Source organism: Anabrus simplex, chromosome 1 (genome assembly GCF_040414725.1).
Source record: "Anabrus simplex isolate iqAnaSimp1 chromosome 1, ASM4041472v1, whole genome shotgun sequence".
Taxonomy (NCBI): Eukaryota; Metazoa; Arthropoda; class Insecta; order Orthoptera; family Tettigoniidae; genus Anabrus; species Anabrus simplex.
Window position 1 is genome coordinate 228,168,126 of NC_090265.1, and position 23,020 is coordinate 228,191,145.

Consider the following 23,020-nt stretch of genomic DNA (forward strand, 5'->3'; position numbering starts at 1 on the left):
AGTGCAACTAATACCTGCTGACAAAGGTCAGCCTAAGGCATAAAATGTAAAGTATCAGGCATAAAATAAAGTATCGATTAGGTGGTTCTTTATATTAACTTCTTGATTATACTCATCGATACGGTCATGAAATGGACAACTTGTAATATCACTCTGTATAACTCAAAAGGCTCTCAGTGGGTCTGCTCTGTCAAAACCGTATTACATACATAAAAACAATGCGTCAGTCATATGTATCAAATTTTATACAGTAAAACCTCGTTAATTCGAAGTCGTTGGGACTCAAAAATCGGACTTCGAATTACGTGATTTCTAATTAACCGCCAATTCGCAGTTCAGAAGTACCAACCCTTGCCACGTTATGAATATTATAAGGCCCATTACTGCATGCAGTTAACCTTGATTCACAGTTTATACCTTTCAAATGCCATGAAAAAAGAACTATTTCCAAAATGTATCCAAAAAGGTGCATTTACAGTATTCAAATAATGCACTTGCATATCTCACTGGCAAATATAACCTCACGCAGCGAAAGAAAGAAAAAAAAAAAAAGCACGATTCAAAGACGAGGAGAAATCTGTGCTGGCTCCCATGTGAAAGTGCTTTATTCATTGGAGTACTATACTGTATGCATTTTAGATGCCTTGTATTTACACAGAAAGTACCCGATGCCCTTAAAATCAAACTTTCCTATGACTCTATCCTTGTACGATTTCCCGCCATGGCACTTCTCTCGTACTTCAGAAATGTAAACACTTGCCGCGTCACAAAGTATTCTAAGATCCATTAATACATGCAATCACCTCGATTCACAGTTTAAACTTTTCCAATGCCAAGGAATAACTATTTCCGAAATGTATCCAACAAGGTGCATTTACAATGTTCAAATAATGCACTTGGACAAATCACTGACGAACATAACCTCACGCAACGAAAGAAAAAAAAATCACACAATTCAAAGACGAGGATAAATTATGCTGGTTCCCCTGTGCAAATGCATTATTTTTTGGATATCTGTACTGTTTGCATTTTTAGATGCTTTGTGCTGGGATGGAAAGTGCCCGACGCCCTTAAAACATTGTAGCTTATCAAACTTTTCTATGATGAGGGGATAAAGTTTCTCGCTTCCATGTGCATTGCAATTGCAACGCACTACAATGACCCCCATCCCCAACCCTTGTACGATTCCCCGGCTGGTACTTTCTCCTTTAAAACCATAAGACCGTTTGGGCTCGCATTAAAATAAAGCAGTGCAGTTTCATCGGCAATGACAGTATTGTTCGGTGCCTACGAATTTATTATATGAGCCACGATTTTTCGTCAACTGTCGGCATCACCAGTGTTCATGCATTCTGTTTTCCCACACACTGCATGTTGCGTGATATTACGGCGTTCCTTAAAAGGTTGAATACAAAAGAATTCCGATTTCATTCAACTTGGCAATCATCAAGCGCACTGTAGACCCACCGAAGTGAGTGTAAGTGCGGAAAGCTACCCCTGCACGTTCTGGAACACGCGTTCTATTATGACGTACATAAATTTCTAGTTGAAATTAATCTGTAACATACTATTGTTTTAAAATGTAAAGGCAGTTTTGAATTAAAAGTCTGAATTTCGGTAATGGGGCCGACATTGCACTTCGAATTACGAATTATCCGTATTTCGAATTAAACAATTTAAATAACATGCAAAACTGTATTTCATATTTCCGGGAACAAGAGCTTCTTTGAATTACGTGGGATTTTGAATTAACCGATTTCGAATTATCGAGGTTCTACTGTGTTGATCTGTATTGATAAGTAATTGGTCAGTAGTTCAGTCTGTCTGATCCACCCAATGAAAACAAGCATCAAAGTCATGCGGTGTTTCGTAGTTAAGAAATGACTGCTTCTGTAGCGTACTGCAGCTCCGGCGACATCGCACAAATAGGTGAACATTTTCATATGTCCCACCTGCGCTTTGCTTGCACGCATCAGTCATACAATATGTCTGTGCTTAATTAAAATTGAAAGACTTCCACCTTTCGATGCATGTATTACGATGTGAATTATTATTATGAAGAGAAACTTACAATTTCTTGCTTATTTCACACCTGAAAAAATCCATAAATTTTAACTGTAGCCGTCTGTATACTCCCGAAGGCAGTTGAGGATATATTCACAGAAAGGCCTAAATCTGAATCCACTACAGTGAAATTTTGTAAAAAATATTTTAAAATTTAAATTCGAAATTATTTTTAAGTTTGAAAAATAATTGGAACTGAAACTTTTCTGTAGGTTTCAAGGAGCTGATCATGAGCTTTAACTACATGCTTACATCTTTTCATCCATATTTGATGGTGGTGGTAATTATTATTTAAAGAGGAATTATATCTAGACAACCATCCTCTATCGACACTAATCTGTAGGAAAATGGCAGAGGTCCGACATTTAGAAGAATGAAGGTATGGGCAAAAGAAAGGGAAGGGTTGTGAAAGGCGTTAAAATGAAAGGCTCCCTAGGCCTCACAAACTTAATACTGTTTTTGCTGGAGAAAAGCAAGAGTTGACCAAGGGAGGTTGAATAGAAAAAATGGTTAAGAGCCTGAAATTATTGAAGCAATGCAAGAGTCAGCTAGGGGAGCCCCTGTGGTCGCCAGCCCATACTGTCAAGATGAAAGCTCCTAGGTCCCCTTTTAGTCATCTTTTACCATGGGCAGGCAAAACTACGGATGTATTCTACTGCCCCCGTCAACGGGGAGATCATCCATAGTCAAGCTGAGACTGGTTTTGACACTTAGCAAGATAAATTCACCCTATGATCAGATAAAATGAGTTTGTACACAGAAAGTCCTCTATCACTGTTGAGATTTGCCACTGAAAACCACAGAAGCTGTAGAGACTTTGAAGAAAAACTATGATGTTCTTCAAGCATTGCTGTCACAATACTACTCGCACAATCACTATCCCCCTTTTTCTTCTGCATGTTCTTTTGCAAACTTTTGAAGTTACTTATTGTTTGGCTTTTAGTGCCAGGAATGTCCTAGGACATGTTCTGCTTGCCTGGTGCAGATCTTTCTATATGATGCCCATGGACAACCTGTGCGTCTGAATGTGGGATGATAATGAGGCAGGGAGAGGGTGAATCCCAGCATCGGCATGTAGCCTACTCCTGTCGAATAACACCAAGGGGTCATTATAGGTTATGAATTTCATGCTGTATTGATGGCTACACCTTACAACAAGAAAACTTTATTAACAATCCTCCTATTCAATATATGAAGGGCTCGGTGGAATATAGTCATAAGCCACCATTTTGTTGTTTTTGAGATGTTCATACCATTGTATGCTTTAAATTTCCCTCTTTAATATCACACTAAGAAGTTTCTTGTATTTATAAAAGATGGCAGCATATACTAGGTGGAAGTTCTTTACTTTGCCATCTAGTGACAATTTCAGAACTAACACAGTCATAAGCCACACCAAAATGGCGTCGAAATCAAGAGTGAATGAAGATTTATCTCCTCTTCAGAGGACTTTTGAGAATAATGAAGGTGAAAGTGAAGAGTCAGATCCATTTGATACAGATGGTGATGATTTTTGGCACCCATCAAGTAACAGTTCCAGCTCTAATGACAACTTGGTAAGAGTGTAGACAAATTTTATCATGGATAACCTCTAGTTTGTGGCTTGTGACTGTATTTTACTCATTTTACTTACTTTACAAATAACTCGTATCTCATGAAAATGCATGAACAATGGCGTTAGATTTGATAACCATACAATAATAATTTAGTAGAACTATCAATATTAACAATAATATTTACATAGAATATCATGTGAAAGCAATTAGCAGTTAAATATCTGTTGATGTGGCTTATAACTATGTTCATCTGAAATTGTCTGAATTTGTTACTCTTAATTTTATAGCTTGAAGTTAGTAGAATGCCTGAGGAATCAGCAATAGTATATACCCCAGATGAATGGGTGGATGTTGTGAAGTCAGCAAGTCCAAAAATCTTCATTGTGACAAAAATGAAAAGAGATGACTTCAAAACTTTAGATGATCTCAAGTCATTGCTAACAATACCCACTAAATTCACAGCTAGAGATTCAGTTCACTTCAGTGAAGCTACACAATTTCAAAGACCCTTTTCAGCTAGGTAGGGGCTGCCTGGACGAGGCGGTAAAGGCGTGCTCGGTTCGCCTGGAAGGACGTGAGTTCGAATCCCCGTCAGGAAGTCGTAAAATTTATGAAATGAGATTTCCACTTCTGGAGGTCCATATGGCCCTGAGGTTCACTCAGCCTACACCAAAAATGAGTACCAGGTTAATTCCTGGGGGCAAAGGCGGCCGGGCGTAGAGCCAAGCACTCTACCCCATCACATGCCGAGGTTAACAATGGTGGAAGCCTTTACCTTCCGCTCCTCCAAGGGCCTTCATGGCCTGTACAGAGGTGACTTTGCTTTGCTTTTCAGCTAGGTGTTAAGCGTTGTTATACTACATTAGGGCCAGTTCAGTATGCAAACATTCGCACCTAGAAGAAAGGAAGATTTGTGGAACATGATCCATTTCAACTCAGAGTAAAAAACAGAAATCAACTCCCTGTCAACCAGAAGAAATTTACTGATGTCATGTCTCTCATGTCATTCATTCCTGTAGCCAATGAACTCATCTTCATGTTCCTTACAGGATATAATGTTGAAGATAATGATGTGGAAGAATTCCCTTGAGATACACATTGTTTTTCTTTAAAGTATGTGTATTCATTTTCAAATATCGTGTTTCCTTAAATTAAGTGTGTTCATTCTCAAATATTGTGTCTTCATAATTAAGTGTAGGCTTATTAATTCTTTAATATTGTGCTATTCTTGATAAATAAAAATGTATTCGCCCTCAAGTACTTAAATTCTTTTCCGGGAAATAAAGTCATAGGCCCATGTTAGTTACCTCATTCATCAAAAATGCTCTTAAATCATGTACTAGGGCAAAGTGTTGTTTCACTGTCTCCCATATGTTTTATAACACATACAGGTGTTCATTTATACAAGGAAAGTTATTACAAATGTAGTGGATGATTTACAGATTTGAGCTGAACTTTAATTTGTCATTTACTCAGAACTATGTTATTGTGGCTTATGACTATATTCCACCGAGCCCTTCATATATAACCACCTATTAAGCTGGAATTACTTTGCCCAAACATGTTTTAACTCATTTAGAGCCATCTTCAGTGGGTTATCAATAAAATTACAAAGACATATTGCTAATATTGTGTTTCATTTAAAATATTGTTTATAAAATGCATTATGACTTCTAAAACAGTCTATTTTGTCACGTTTGATGTAGATGTTAAAAGATATAATAATGTTGTGAGGTTAGTGGGCCTCTTGTTTAAAAATTCTAAAATAACATCATAATGTCTAACATAAACATAGACTATTCATGTTCAATATGTTGTGAGGTTAGTGGGCCTCTTGTCTAAAAATTCTATAATAGCATCTTAATGTCTAATATAAACATATATTATTCATCTTCAGTATGTCAATATTATGCGACTGTTGGCACGTTGATTCGGTGGGCTACATTTGCTTGTTGGCATAGGCTGTAATAGAATATCAATTTACTGTAGTTATTTGACTCAAAAGAACAAAACTGTCAAGTCATTAGTTGTATTGAATTTCATGTAGTTCATTTTCTTGTTGTCTCCTTGAATGGCCTTACCTTGTTTGACTGGAAGTCTTGCTCCAATTTTATCGATAACCCACTGAAGATGGCTCAGATGAGTTGAAGCATGTTTGGGTGAAGTAATTACATCTTTTTTTTTTTTGCTTTACGTCGCACCGACACAGATAGGTCTTACGGCGACGATGGGACAGGGAAGGGCTAGGAGTGGGAAGGAAGCGGCCGTGGTCTTAATTAAGGTACAGCCCCAGCATTTGCCTGGTGTGAAAATGGGAAACCACGGAAAACCATTTTCAGGGCTGCCGACAGTGGGGTTCGAACCTACTATCTCCCGAATGCTGGATACTGGCCGCACTTAAGCGACTGCAGCTATCAAGCTCGGTTAATTACATCTTAATAGACTGTTATATGTATTGAATCCTCCCCTGTGAACCATGTGACCTTGCCATGGTAGGGAGGCTTGCGTGTCCCAATGAAGCAGGTAGCCAAGCCGTAGGTTTCACTATATTGGATGGGTATCTGTCGAGAGACCGGGCTAACGAATGGTTCATCGAAAGGGGGATAACAGCCTTTCAGAAGTTGCAAGGGTTGCAGTCTAGATGATTGACTGATATAGTTTTGTAATAATACTTAATATGGTTTAGCTGTATTGATACTGCTTTACGGCTGAAAGCAGTGGAAAAGTACACCTGTAACTAACTCCCGAGGACATGCAGCTCTCTCTGTATGAATGATGTACTGATGATGGCTTTCTCCCGGGTAAAGTATTCTGGAGGTAAAATAGTCTCCCATTCTGATCGGTTGGGGACTACACAGGAGGGGGCAATCATCAGGAAAATGGATACTGATATTCTGCAAGTCGGAGCTAAGGAAGAATGGCTGAAAGAGAAGTTCAAGGATGTTGAAGGTTGTATGGCTCTAGGAAAGGTAGATGTTGCATGCAGGAATATCAAGGAAACCTTTGGAGAAAGGAAAAGTAGGTGTATGAATATTAAAAGCCCACATGGAAAACCACTTCTAGGGAAAGAAGACAAGTCAGAAAGATGGCGGGAACATATCTGACAGTTGTATCAAGGTAAAGTAGTAGATGATAGTGTATACCATGAAAGGAAAATTATCTACAATCTATGCAAAAATCAGTCTGCATTGATAAGAATAGAGGGCTTTGAAAAAGAGGCAGCAATCCACAAAGGAGTGAGACAAGGCTACAGTTTTTCCCCTCTCCTTTTCAGTGTTTACATAGAACAGGCAATAAAGTAAATCAAAGAGGAATTTGGAAAGGGTATCAAAGTTCAAATAGAGGAAATCAAAACCATCAGATTTGCTGATGATGTTTTTATTTTATCTGATTCTGCAAAAGATGTGGAGAAACTGTTGAATGGTATGGACAGAGTTTTGGGAAAGGAATACAAGATGTAGATAAAAGTCCAAAACAAAAGTAATGGAATGCAGTTGAACAAGGTCAAGTGATGCAGGAAATATTAGATTAGGAAATGAAGTCTTAACGGAAGTAGATGACTATTGTTACTTGGGTAGCAAAATAACTAATGTTGGCAGAATAAGGAGGACAGAAAATGCAGACTAGCACAAGCAAAGAAGGCCTTTCTTAAGAAAAGAAATTTGTTTACCTCAAACATTGATATAGGAATTACTAAGATGTTTATGAAGACTTTCGTCTGGAGCGTGGCATGGAAGCGTGGAAGTGAAACATGGACAATAACGAGCTCAGAAAGAAAGAGAATAGAAGCTTTTTTTTTCTTTTTCTTTATGTTGCACCGACACATGTCTTATGGCGACGATGGGATAGGAAAGGCCTAGGAATTGGAAGGAAGCGACCGTGGCCTTAATTAAGGTACAGCCCCGGCATTTGCCTGGTGTGAAAATGGGAAATCACGGAAACCCATCTTCAGGGCTGCCGACAGTGGGGCTTGAACCCACTATCTCCTGATTACCGGAAACTGGCCGCACTTAAGTGACTGCAGCTATCGAGCTCGGTAATAGAAGCTTTTGAAATGTGGTGTTACAGAAGAATGCTGAAGCTGAGATGGGTAGATAGAATCACGAATGAAGAGATAGTGAATCAAATTGGTTAGAGGAGATTGATTTGGCTAAATTTGACCAGAAGGAGAGATACAATGATAGGGCCCATCTTAAGACACCCAGGTCTTGTACAGTTGGTTTTTGAGGGATGTGTAGGTGTTAAGAACGGTAGAGGTAGACCAAGGTACGAGGAATATGACAAGCAGATATAGGATGTAGTAGTAATGTAGAAATGAAAATGTTAGCACATGATAGGGTGGCGTGGAGGCTGCATCAAACCAGTCTATGCACTGATGACTCAACAACAACAACATGTGTTGAATAGGAGAATTGTTAATAATGTTTTCTTGTTGTAAAACCAAAGGGTCTGCTCAAAGATTTACACCCCTGTCCGAAGGATGAATCACCATGCGTGTCATATGCCTTCACTCCATACGAACACTGCAGAGATATTTGAAATTGAATCTAGGCTTTTGGCACACAATCCAGTGATTAGCAATTGTATACCATCACCTTTCCTACCCTGCCAGCCAATGGGACTCGAACCAGCTAACCACTGTGTCAGACCATAATAGTTTGGATGCCTTAACAATCATGACCACCAGGCGGGTGCTTTTGAAGTGCTTGATATCCTTTAATAAAGTCCTGTGGTGGCAAAATTATGGGTTGGGAAAAATGGAAAACTAAAAGAGATAAGAGAAAGTAAAATAAAAGTATGGAAATCGGGAGACAAAAATGTACAGGAAGACTTTCAGGAGAGATTGAAGTAATGAATCCCAGTTACTGAAGTGCAAAATGTAGAAGAGGAGTGGGCTAATTTTAAAAAGGCATTTGTTAGTGCATCAGAGAGTGCTTGTGGCAGGACATCTACAAGAGTGAAAGAGGAGGAGACACCGTGGTGGAATGAGAATGAGGAAAGTGGTGAAAGAAAAGAAGACAGCCTGGCCAGAATGGAACCGAGATCAAAGAGAAGAAAGCAAAAGGAAATATCTCAACAGCAAACTAAGATATAAGAAGGTGGTAGAAGAAAAAAAGGAGAAGAGTTGGAAAGAATTTGCACAAGTCCTGTATCAGCTCCTCTACAGGTAATGATTTTAATTGATCTGCCGCAATCTGTTTATTCATCTCCCTCGCATCAATACATAAATGAACAGAGCATCGCTCTTAGGCACGATCAATAAAGGATTGACAAACTGACTACTCAAAACTTCGATAATATCATCCTCTAACATGGCTTCTATTTGATTGTCTACTGCTTTAGCATATTTATATGGTATCGGATATCTCGTTCCAGTGAATATACTTTGATCCAGTACTGAAAATGAGTGTTCATACACATTTGTCTTGCCAGGTTTCATCGAAAATACCTCCTTGTGTTTTCTCAACACATACAATTGGTCCCTCTGACCTTCTTCCAAAATGCTACTGTATACCGCTTCTCTGAAAGCATCATCCTGATTCTACTTTAACCACACTTCACCTAACTTAAAATTTGCTCCATCTTCTTCATCTTTTGAAACCTCATTTACACACCACGTTACAAACCTCCACTTTCCCCTGAACTTCGGCATCCCACCTGACTTTAATATCCTCATTATCCCTCCTTAAATATATCATAGCCTCTTTGTAATCTAACCGAACTGAGTATAAACTTAGCCAATCAGATCCCAAGATGACATCAAATATAAAGTTCCGAATTACAAGACATATCTGAATTTTCAACTTCCCGTTAATACAAATGGGTATGGCAACTTGTTTACATATTTGCTTGGATCGTTTACCTACAGCAGTGACTATATATGTGTATTTCACAGGTATTTCCTCTATCTCAATATTCTCCTTTTACCTGTCCTCATATCACTTCAAACTTACACATGACCTTTGACTGCCTGAATCTAATAAAGCCTGATAACTCGCCCTGCATACTACGATTGTAACAACGGGGTTGTCACTTTTACTAGCAACTTCGACTTGATCCACTTCCACCTCCCGTAATAATTCATCTCTGACATTGAGATCATAATTCATGTGCGTCATTACACAACTTCTCGCAACATGTACTGAAGACTGATAATCTGATCTCTCATTACCGTCTACTGTTAATTTAAATTACTCTGTCTCCTTGTATCCTGATTTCGGCTTGTACCCTCCTCAACATTACATTCCCTCTGAACATTCCTATTTTGCTGGTGTGACTGATTACCTATATTTTGTTGTCTCGCTTGGAATTGACCATGGTGATTGTGTTCTTGTTTTCTTGTTTTCTTGGTGGTGTTTGATAGTTTGTGTACTCTCGTGTACTACTACTATTTCCTAACGCATCAAAACTTGCTAGCAATCTTTCCATTCCTTGAATAGACTCTATCTGTTGCATACAGATACAGCTTCTCAGATTTTGTTGGGAAAATGTTTGAGTAATAATTTCACAATATCTCTCTCCACTGACATCCCATCTACGTTTTTACAAATCCTAACGTGGGCCAGAAAATATTCTGTCATAGAAACCCCTTCGTGTGGCCTGAATTTCCCAAAGACAATTCTTTCTCTTTCCCTGCTTTGTATAACTTCACTCCAGAATTTCTCCGTGAAATATTTATGGAATTCCTCTATGCTGGTCATGTTGCTATTATACACCGCAAACCATGATTTTGTTTCCCCAATAAAAGCATTACCAATTATTTCTAACACTTCTTCCCATTCAATGACTCCTATTAGTTTTTCAAACCGTTTCTTAACAGTGTTTAAAAAATCTAAAGGGTTTGTGTGCCTCCCATTGAATTTAGGTAGTTCTGTTTCACATATGAAATTTGTACATGGCACAGACTTCCTATATTACCTTGCTTTACTCTGATTTCTTTACGTATTTGTGCCTCCAACCTATCAATACGTTCATTTATTCTTTTCACTTTAGTTTCTATGTCACTCGCAGTGTGTTCCTGTCTTTCCTTGGTGACTTTAATTTGAACCGCATTTTCTTCTGCTTTCTTAAACTTTTCATTACATATTTTAGTATTAATCTCTACCTTACACACAGATCATCATATTGTTGTTCTACTTGTTCTCTAACTTTGCTAACTTCTCCTACTTGTTCTTGAATTTTACAGTTAATTCCTGTGATCTGCTGGTCTACTTCGCCCCTAACTTTACAATTTTCTTTTTCTACCAACTCCACGACTTCGCTTCTGTGTTCAGTTAACTTTCTTTCTACCTCTTTCTCATGTTGGTTTCATCTCCTGTTCCTCTAACTGTTTATTAAAAACTTTCTGCTGCTCTAGTGCTTCATCTAATGTATGATTTAAAGCATCCATCATAGTGTTAACTTCTCTGCTAATTTTGGTTTTCGTCTGTTCTATCTCCTTTTTGTTTTCTTTAATCTCTGTCTACGTTCTCTCTACTTCCTTCCTAATTTCATCTATTTAGTTTCCTTCCTAATTTCATCCGTTTGCTCTAATATCCCTTGCATCATCACAAACAGTTGTTGAATATTCGTATTACCTACTTTCTCGCCCTTCATCCTAGCTACATCAGATTCTGTGCTACTTTCCATGTTCCTTCCACTCTCTACCGTTTTATCTACTTCAGTGCTCTCATCTATAACATCCTTAGAATTCAGCGCTTCACTTCCCTTTACTAAGTTTCCGCTATGTCCTTTTGACCTTGTGCAGCCATGATTCCCACAAAATCAAACATATAAATTATATGGACACTCACTTTACCCCCACAAACACAGACTCTACTTTTACTGCTTTCTTTTCATGAATACTTAATGGTTTTCGAGCTCCACATTGGTGTGACAAATATAACTGTACCGCTCACCTAGCTTCACACTTGTGAGACGAAAGTTATTTGCTGGGGCCACATGAATATAAATATAAACTATATGTGGCTTGCCCGCAAATTGCCACACAAATAGACTATCAATTATCCTTCCATGGTTTCCCATTTCTCTATGTTTTTATTGGGCACCAGCTTTACAGTTTTAAACAAAACTGTACAGCAAAATTTATATTGAATAACATAGAGACTTATGCTCAAATCACAGGTGTGGGCTTTTAAATAATTAATCATTAAGTATCACTTTGAGAAAGAAAATTAACGCAATATAAACTAAAATGAATTTATTACAAAAAAAAAAAAGAGATGAATTGGAAAAGTTCCTTTAAGCTTGGAGAGAATTTAGAATTTACGTTACTGAAATTTACTGTTGCTTCCTTTATCTAATTGTGGCTCACCAATTACAGCTTCCGTTGAGGTCATCTGTATTCCGTGGTTACTCATTCCCCTTTTCTCATTGTAAAATCGGCTCCATGGTCATCCTTCCTTCCTTCTGCGATTTTGGTTTGGGCTATCTGGACTGGCACTCCGATTTTGGTTTGGGCTGTCTGGACTGGTACTCCCTAATTGCCTAGTCTTTAAATCAGACATTAGCCTTATGCTTGTGAAAATTGATCTCCGTTGAACTTAGGAGGAGAAAGTTCAGTGTTATGAATTTTTCCATGTTATCAGAAACCTCAATCCAACTAAGCTGATCTCCTGATACAATACAGACTTCTACCAAGTACCGTAGACTTGAACTAATATAGTTCTTCATTCAGAATAATGTAGAAGAAATTACACTCCGTGTGCAACTCCGTCTCACCCTGATCCGACAGCATCACAGCAGCTACGTACTTTATACCGACGAAAACTCACTGTACCAAAAATAATATAATTGTGTGTCTCAGTATTGCTCTGTGCAGGATAATATAGACGAGCTATCCCCACCCATGGTAACTGCACCATACCAAGTCTCTTTTCCGTTGAAGGATCTGATTCGTAGATCTCATATCTTTCCCTCTCTCCTTTCTTCATGAGTAATCAGTAGGCGTTTCTACGAAGTAGTCAGTAGCTTGCGCTAGCCTTGCGCGCGAGTCGCTGTATAATCATGTGGTCTTGAGTCAAACCCAGTGGGTCATCCCAAATTCCCAGCTTCCAGAATAACTTTTCCGTTTACAGATATGAGATGAAATGACACTAACTCTGTCTCGACGTATTGACCACATTACAATACATAATAAATTCCTATCCTTCATAATATAGTAATAAATGATGTTCTGATATATGTAATATGATTTCAATAGCCTTCTTATTTACAATTGACTGTAGTTAAATTAACAGGTCTCAGTGAATAATTGCCGATGACGGATAATTTTGATATCGAGTGATATCCCGTAATTGGATTGTTGAATTACAATTGTAGAAGCCTGGACGGTTACAAGGCTTTGGCTGCCAAAAGGTTGGTACAGTATACCACTGTTAGATGAGTAGGTTCTTTATTGTATTATTTAAGCATAATGCAGTTTTAAGGTGTAAGTTTTGGTAAAATTTTCTGCAAAATTCTGAAAGCCAGATTTTATTTTGTTAGAACTAAGCCTACAAAATATATGTATATTGAGAAAGACTGGTATACAATTTTTAATGTCTACATTGTGTGCCAAAAGCCTGGATTCAATTCGAAAACTTTCCACAATGTTCGTATGGAGTGAGGGCATATGATGCTGTTGATGGTGATTCTTCTATTTTTACAGTGACGTTAAGCGTTGAACACATGCCTTGGTTTTTACAGTTGTAGGCTATGTGCCGGTGCCGGGTTTCTCCCTCTCCCCATAGAGAAACGGGACAAGGGTTGGACATGTACATCATTGGTGTTTGTTAAAAATAAATTTTCACTAATTTGTTCCCTCAAGGCACAAGTATATCCTCTATATGGCGACTACATTTTTCAGTCTCTCATATTACCATTTTGTCATTAGCTGCCAGTCTGAATCTGAGCCTACAGTACTGTGGCTGTACGTTATGTTACCATATGACTAACATCGCACCTACCTTGCATAACTTTAGAACAAAGACCCTGTATATTCTCATTTACCAGCAGCTCGTGTAATCAACTATATATGTATATATTACTCTTTTTGCAGAATATTCGAGTTATGGCAAAGTATTACACCAGGATAACTTTGAAGAGAATGGCTGAATTGTTAGATCTTCCTGTTGAGGTAAGACTATTTTAAATTTCCTCTTTTCTTAATCGTGACACCATTATAATTTTTTGTTTTTAGAAGAGTGCGAATGTTAAAAATAGAATATTTTGAAATTTTTAGATTTTCATCCCACAACGTATTCTAGCATTGTGTGATTAAATTATGTATCATTAGCTAAATTTTTTTCCAGTAACAAGTAGGCATGAATAGTTGAGGAGGACTCTATTTTGGCACCCTTTCATTGAGACCTCTGCATTTCCAAGAACAACATGCACAGAAGGTTAAGTTTTCCACTTTTTTTGTGGAGAAAATCTCACTTTTATAACTACCTAGTGTGCAGTATTTAGTTTTTAATTTTGTGTTTGGTTGTGTGGGTATTCATAATAAATTCCTTTGGTTGCTATTTCTCACATTTGACACTACAATCAATATTATCGTCGCCATAAGACCTATCTGTGTCAGTGCAACGTAAAGCCCATAGCAAAAAAAACAAAAACAAAAAAACCCAACAATATTGTTGAGATTCGTGATGCTATACTGTATACTGTGTAATGATAATACGTCCTACGGTGCACCCATATTTTATTCCGACCGTCATCTATCAACAGTATACAGTACAAGGAGAAAATAAAATAGAGAAAGGAATTACGGAGCCTCAGCTTCTCAGTTCTCCACATCCTCCCCAACCTGATCGATCTCCAGAGGGAAGACCAGCTGTACAGGCCGACAAATCTGGTCCCTTTGGCCATCTGAAGGATGAGGTTCGTACCACATTGCCTCTGCCTGGTGTCCTTTCAGTGATTTGCGGCTTCTTCCAATTCTGCCACAGATGTCATAGGTCATCTGGAAGCAACATGATGTCTCCTACTCGGCACTCCCTCTTTTATTTGTTTGGAAGTCAAAGTTCGTGGTAGCTTCTGGGGTCAAGAAGACTCTCATTCCTCCATCTTTAGGAGTCCTTCTGTATTATTTCCCTGAGTCTGGCCTCCTTCCTCAAGTCTATCTGAGTTATAGGTTCAGATCTGGTGGGGAGGACAGTTAGTCGTGTACCATTCAGGAAATTAAAAAAATGAAATGGCGTATGGATTTTAGTGCCGGGAGTGTCCGGGGACATGTTCGGCTTGCCAGATGTAGGTCTTTTGATTTGACAGCCGTAGGTGACCTGCGTGTCGTGATGAGGATGAAATGACGATGAAAACGACACATATACCCAGATCCCATACCAGCGAAATTAACCAATTATGGTTAAAATCCCTGACCCTGCCGGGAATCGAACCCAGGACCCGTGTGACCAAAGGCCAGCACGCTAACCATTTAGCCTTGGAGCCGGACATTCAGGAAATGACTTGTTTCAGATCCAACTTGAATTATTGGTCTTTAGTTAATGGCGGCTTCTACTTTTAATACTTTTCTCTCATTTTTAGAAATGGTATATATAGTTTCCACTGTACCTGCAGATACACGACGTAAAATGCCCTTTATCTAGTGTTCCCATATCCCTATTGGATAGTTTTTATTCCTTTATTCAGTAGTACGTTTTCTTAGTATGTTCTTTCTTGTTGTTCCCTGCATAAACATCTTAACGAGGTTTAAATGTGTATGCGTTTAATTTGCTAAAAATGTTATTGTTCTTGCCCTTGCCCTCAGCTCATCTAATGGCACCAAAATTAGTGTCTTTGTTGTCAGAGACAAAAACTTAACATTTTCTTGTGATACCAAGGTTCTTTAGTGTATCCCTAACATAAGTTTCTTTGGGAGTAGTTTTAATTTTAATCTTGGCAACTTTTGTCTGAATATCTCCAGCTTTGACAATGAAATATTGAATGAAAATATGGGAAACTTCCTTTGAACCAGGATATACCCTCTAGATACTGAATACTTACATCTACAGAATGTGGTGCAAGAATTTTATTAACAATTGCTTGGGTTTTTGTCCTTCCACAAGATATCTTCTTCACAACATCTGAATCAAAAAACATTTTCGAGTTCAATTTTGGTGTGCAGTCCATGGTTTTATATGAGAGATGATGACAAACTATGAAACCCAAGCGCTACCTCTGCTGCTTTAACATACTGTGCAGATTTTGTTGATGAATGATCAAAGAACACTGGTATTGCTGGAACATTTTTCACACTTCTTTTCTATGAAGACGGATGCACTTATAAATCTTTTGCACCTTAAAAAAATATTAAAATGCACAATTTATTAGTTTAAGGAGAGAACAACAGGGCTTTATTTTATATGATGCAAAGGTTTTAAGTAGAGTAGGTTATAAGTTAGGTTATTATATACAGTTCAAAAAAATTAGTGGAACATGTTTTTGAATGTATGCCATGCTCCACAAAACAGTACCTCACACCCAGGTATATTACCAACTAAACCTTTATGCTTTACCGTTGAAGTATACAAAAAACATTGATGGATTCGCATTCATTTTCAGAGCACAAACGGAAATGTCCAAATAGGGGCGAAAACAAAGTGATAACTGTCCTCCACAAGCATTTATCACAGCTTGGCACCTACGTGGCATGCTCCGGATAATACCAATATAAATGGTCTGTTATTGGACATTATAAATTTTCCAGCTAGCTCATTCCTGGTTGCCAGCATTTTGCCTCCGTGTGCTAGGCTGGGCTCATCAGTTGGTACCTAGCACACCTACCAAGACGCATGGCTAGTGCATACCGTGGAGGCCAATGCGTAGGCTAATTGTAGCCACCGGCAGTGCCAATGCACTATGAGAGACTTTGTCCCATTACCAAACATTGATGCCTGCTTAGCCATCAGATGATACAGATGTTGATTCCCATAGGGAATGTGAAATATTTGTTCCGAATGAGTACATTTATAATACCAACATAAATGGTCCGTTATTGGACATTATAAATTTTCCGGTATGCACTAGCCATGCGTCTTGGTAGGTGTGCTAGGTACCAACTGATGAGCCCAGCCTGGCACACGGGGGCGAAATGCTGGTAACCAGGAATGAGTTAGCTGGAAAATTTATAATGTCCAATAACCAACCATTTATATTGGTATTATAAATGTACTGATTCGGAATAAATATTTCAGATTCCCTATGGGAATCAACATCTGTATCATGCTCCGTATAAGTCGACGGACGTTATGCGGTATCAAGTCCCATTCTTCAATGAGAGCCTGTTCGATGTCTTGGAGAGTCTGTGGTAGAACAGGATGCTCACGAACACTTCTGTAAAGCCTATCCCACACTTGCTCGATGGGATTAAGGTCGGGACACACTGCTGGCCATACCATCTCTTGAATGTCCAGTTCTCGCAAGACAGCTCTGGTGGTGCGTGCTACATGAGCCCTGGCTTTGTCGTACATGAGTATGAATTCAGGACCAACACCATATGCAGCAACTAACACATGCTGTAATAATATCTATTCGATGAACCCCGCGGCGGTAAGATTACCACGGACGACGACAAGAACCGTATGGCCATCAATACTGATGCCACCCCACACCATCACAGAACCTTGTTCGAATTGGTCACCTTCTTGGACAACATTTGGCATGTACTGCTCACCATGGCGTCTCCATACACATTGATGTCCATCACGCTGTGTCAGGGGAAATCTGGACTTGTCTGTGAACAACAGGTCTCCATTGACGAAATTGCCAGTTGCCGTGGATATGAGCAAACAGAAGGTGAGCTGTGCGCTGTTGCTGTGTTAAACGGGGCACTCGAACAGGATGTCTGGGTCATAGGGACATTTCTCTTACCGTATTTCACGGCATAATCGTCGCACTTTTTATACCAAAATTTTCGAAAAAAATTGTAGGGTGCGACCATTATACGATGAATATTTAATACCAGTATTTGTATTACTCAAAAAATGTATTTATAACTAAATTGTATTTGATACAAATTTAAGATGCACGTAATACTCGCGTTTATACATCAAAATAATTAAAATAGTCTAAAACAAAATTCATAATTTTTCGCAACAATTCGGCGAACGTTTTTCCAACCTGAAAATAAAAATGAACGTATTAAGTTAATTTGTCATTAATTTGAGTATTAAAGTTAAAATATTACACTTGCAAAAAATTATCGCTTTGTTGTGAAATGCGGACTTACCGGTACGCAATTTATTCCAAATCTTCGGTGTCGCTATCGCAGGTTTCGCTATCTGATGCGCCGTCCTCGCCTCTGTTAATACCAGTATCAGATTCTTCGTCTCCCTGCCACACTGCGTCATCTTCGGAACCGTCTAGTGCATATTCTTAGGCATCGTTTTCCCCTTGAAAATGATGTAAGGCGGCAACTTTCTCCCGTCAGCTGTAATGGCTAGCATTGCCGTGCATCGCATCTTCTCACTACCGCTAGTTTTCATTAATACACTCCGTGATCCTTTTAGCGCAATAATGCTGTTGCGAGGCATATCAAAAAAGATTGGAGTCTGATCGGCATTACCGATTTGAGAAAGCAAGTACGAAGTTTCCTTGCGCAAACGTATGACAAATCGGTGAAAATTTACAATCTTGTCCGTGTAATCAGCAGGCAGCTTTTGGCTTAGTGTTGTTCTCCTTCGCACTGACAGATTGTGTCGTTGCATGAACCCCTTAATCCACCCACGAGTCGCCTTAAACTGAGTTACCGGTATGTTGTGTTTGCGCGCTACCTCCTGTCCCTTAATTTGTAACATTTCATATGATACACTGCAGCCATTGTTACGTATTTCACTGACGTACCTAAACACTTCTTCGTCAATTATAGGAAACTTACCTGTTTTAGGACCTCTAAACGCGCGTCTAGAAGGGTTTGTGCTTTTTAGCTTGTTTTTTTTACTTTCTGCCAGTCACGCACCAACTTTTCACTCACAGAAAATTTTCTTTCTGCAGCTCTGTTCCCGTGCTGTTCAGCGAAGGCAATTACGCTTAGCTTGAAGCCCGCAGAATAGTTTCTATATTTACCCATAATCGCTTATAAATGCTTCACACGTTAATGCTTTGCGATATAAATGACTTTCCGTAATTGTTCACTATTAAAACAAATTATTTCTGCAAACACCCAAAACACAAATTAAAAACTTAAATTCTCACGCACACATGTCTACAGTAATCACGTAAATCTGAAACAAATAAATGCATCTGTGATCTGTCCATTCCAGAGCAGCCAATACTGTTAGGCAGCAAGGAAGCATGCAACAATTTATCAGTTTAGCTCGTTGGTTGCGACACACTACTGCGCATGCGCAAAGCTCGCAAACCGGAGCTCTAGCTAGCGCGGTGTAGATCTACTGTATAGTTGACTGTATTCCGAGACGTCAGTAACAAACATTCATTTTTTTCAATTTCTTTTAAACATACGGTAATTAGGTTAATATTTCTTCCCAGTTATTGATGATTTTACATTACATTACTGACGAGTTTTTAAAATAAAACTTTAATAGCATTGGATAATAATTATCTTGACTGCTTGGATAAAAGTTTTCATCCCATGCCCGGACACTTATGACGTAGTAGTAAGATAAGAGTCTAGCGATGACAACTGAGACATCGTAAATAATTCGGCTGAATAATTCCGTGGAAATCTACGTTATCGTCTTGGATTTCACTTCGTGCGCAATAACACAGGAGCCGGCCCCATGGTGTAGGGGTAGCGTGCTTGCCTCTTACACGGAGGTCTCGGGTTCAATTCACGGCCGGGTCAGGGAATTTTACCTGTATCTGAGGGCTGGTTCGAGGTCCATTCAACCTACCTAGCCGGTATTTCCTGGCGGCGTTGCCGATAAGCGATAACTTACAGCCTTACGTATTTCAAATGGGAACTCATAATATGTAGGTGGTGAATAAATAGTACACTGTCTCGCGACCACGTTGTCAAACTGCCGATAGCCTACCGGTAAGCATAATATGTAGGTGGTGAATAAATGGTACACTGTCTCGCGACCACGTTGTCAAACTGCCGATAGTCTACCGGTAAGCCATGCGTCGTACATATACTGGTATTATTTATTTATATGTTGTGCAACATGTCGCAAACGTGACTGTGTTGCCAAATTGCCCATAAACCATACACGTATTTAAATTGCGCATTCATGTGCAACTTACGTTGCAGTTCCATTTACCTTTTAACCAGATTAGTGAACAAAATTTGGACGTGCGACGATTATGTAATTAAAGGTTTAAAGTCCGATTTTTGTATTGAAAATAAAGGGTGCGATGATTACGCGGTGACGACGATTATGCCGTGAAATACGGTAAACTGTTCCGTACTGTCTGGTCAGACCTCGTGATTCCAGTGACCCTCCTGAGGTCTTGTTGCAGTAGTCTGGCAATTGCTGAACGATGCTGCAACGCACAGATGGTCAGGTATCAGTCATCCTGTGAGGTTGTCATGTGTCTATGACCTTATCCGACCCTCTTGTGAACTGGCCTGTCTCGTAGCGATTCCACAAGCGTTGAATAACTGACAGAGAGACATTGAGATCCACAGCAACACGACGGAAAGTTCATCCTTCCTGAATCAAAGTGATGGCTCTTGCGACTTGAACTTCGTTAAGATGTCTCATGGGTTGTGCTGGTTTATATACGTGTTCAAATGACCACAGTAGTCTATGTACCTCACGACACATCGACATATCGCTATTTACTTTGTTTGGAGGGGTCACCTGACAGTTTAATGCACGGCTATGCCTACAGATGGAGTACAACTTCGATTTGACATACCCTGAGTAGTTAAGGTCTCAAGGTATGCTGTACAACCATTGGAACCCCATCTACCAAATTAACGTTCACATACGAGACGTTACAAAACATGTTCCCCAAATATTTTTGGAACTGTGTATTTTGCCCAATTCCAGGTGTCGCGTGTTTACATTTGTACATTTCTTTTTAGCATACAGGTATATATGAAAACTTACCATCTGTACACATCGAGATTTATGCATAATAACCTCTAGATGATTCTTAATATCTTCCACAAATTTCATTGTTGTAAACCTAATGCATGCGATTTTATAAAATTTTAAACGTTGCAATCGGTGTTTACATGGAACGGACTTTTAACTTCACATACCTGTATGTTTTTCTAAATTCTGTGAATTGTGGTAACTATCATTGGTAATACATACCTGCCAAGTATTCCGTTTTTTCCGTAAAAGGTACGCATTTTGAGTGTGTTTTACGGTTGTACGGAAACAACGTTATTGTACAGATTTTGAATATATGCACTTGGTTTTGCTTTCTGCAGTCAAATCAGATTTGTTTGACTTTCGATAGTAGCTGGTAATACAAGATGCAGTGTTTGAAATTTGACCGGTAAATGTATCAATAATCACATTATCGATTATCACCGTGCTTTTGTCACCTGTTCGACCTCAACAGCTACTTCATTCATTGTGATGTTCCTAAACAAGTAGCAGGCTGCAATTTTGAAGAAAAGAAATCCGTGAAAAGTAGCAGGCTCTGAATTTATATAAAACAACTTTAGTAACTGTGTCATGCTTCATAGCTGCTGAAAGGCTTTGTTTGTGTGCGTGTGTAACACTGGCGGTAGTTCTTAAACTCGTGGAATTGTGTGACGAATTTCTAAGCCATTTAGTATTTTTAATGGTGTTCATAATAAGTTCAACTAAGAAATGATATTATCAGTCTTTTCGGGAGGCATATTCAGCTAAATTTCTTTGTTTTATACGATCACGGAAAGTGTTCCCAGTGTTAAGTGAAAACAGATGAGTACTCATCAAGATGTAACTTTGTGTATTTAATTTCAGGGGTGATCATAACATATACAGTAAAAACCCGATGCATCGTTTTTCGGGGGGCAGGGGGAAAATGACGACGGGTGAGGGAAAACTATAAATGCGGGCAACATAAAACATAGGAGGAGAGCAAAATAATAAAGTACGAGTACTGTATTGGGGCATTTTTGGTTATGTAAATATATTATTATAAAAACAACAATAATGGCACGTGGCCGTCAGAGCCAGGTGCAGGTGTTTCGAGTTGTCGCGTGATAGACGATCTACGCACGTATGAAAATGAAGCCCTACCTAAGATGAATTCTAGTGTTTAATTTGGCAAACAGGCAGCCCCGAACTGTTGGAATTAACCAAGGAAAGTTAAAATCCTCGACCCAATCCAGACCCCTTGAACCAAATTCAACACGTGCTAGCCATTTTGCTCGTACTATACATAATGTTATCAAAATATTGCAACCATGATATAGGCGTATGAGATGAAAATTTAAAATGTGACTTTTACGCCGCTTCGTTTCCCTTTTCTTTACACATTTCGTAATAATTGAAACCTTTACGCTCAGTTCTCTTATTACAAATTAAAGATATACGTGGATATCACAGCGATAACCTGTATTTAGGAAAAGATTCCGTAGACCCTTTGCGTACGTTAGGTTAGATACCCAACATGACGTGGCTCCCGCCGCTCAGCTCAGACTATGTCACAGAGGTTAGAAATTCAACGTGGCACGTCTCAGACAATGTCGCAGTGGCTTGTGGGAAGCTGCCAACTTAGGAACTAGTTACAAGGCTAGGCTGTGAGAAAAGATTATTGGTCTGGCTTGGGTAGGTCTGGCTTGTAACAAAACTGTTGGGCAGGGGGCAGCAAATCGATCAACAGGCTTCTAGCATCCCACACACTCCACGAGGTACGATGCGATTAATCACCCTGTGACTAATTAAAACGTATCTGGCGCACTGCGTGATTTTCTTTTTTTTTTTCAATGAAGTTGACATCCCTAGCCAGCCTATACCAACAGAAAATGGTGGCAAATTTGAGTTTTACTCTGTCTACATTTTAATTCTTGTAAATAAGTATCCTTCTAGGGGTCCGTGAGTGCGTCGAGGTGAAGCGTTGGCACCAGGAGGCTCGCAGTGAGGTTGTGCATAAATAACCTGCGCACAGCACTCCAGCCTACAAGATCCTTGTTCAGGACTAGCAACTCCGAATCGCTCATACATTCCCGCGTAACAGGTTGCCGCTATTATATGCTAAGAGTATTGAGCAGTCCCTCTAAATTCGAAAAAACTTTTGCTTATATTTTTCTAATGTACGATTGATCAGTGCGGGAAAATTGTGGCCGAGGACAAATAATTTTTCGACAATCGATGCAATAAAATGATAGTTCAAGAAACGAAAGATGTGGGGGAAATTTAACATTGGTTTGTATGGAACATTTTTGGGACCAAATAAATTCAACGATAAATACGGGAAAACTGCGGTTCCGGGAACGATGCATCGAGGTTCTATGATATTTGGCTTGTATTAGTATTATTTATAATCCCCCCCCCGTTGTCCGTTTTCAT

The 23,020-nt window shown here is 39.0% G+C and overlaps 1 protein-coding gene across 1 annotated transcript in view; it reads left to right on the top strand.

Moving 5' to 3' along the window:
• Rpn5 (regulatory particle non-ATPase 5) overlaps nt 1–23,020 on the top strand; it is a 100,845-nt gene that overhangs the window by 69,518 nt on the left and 8,307 nt on the right. The window contains exon 8 of the mRNA XM_067158803.2: nt 13,660–13,737. Coding sequence (XP_067014904.2) covers nt 13,660–13,737 — 78 coding nt within the window. The remainder of the gene's footprint in view (nt 1–13,659; nt 13,738–23,020) is intronic.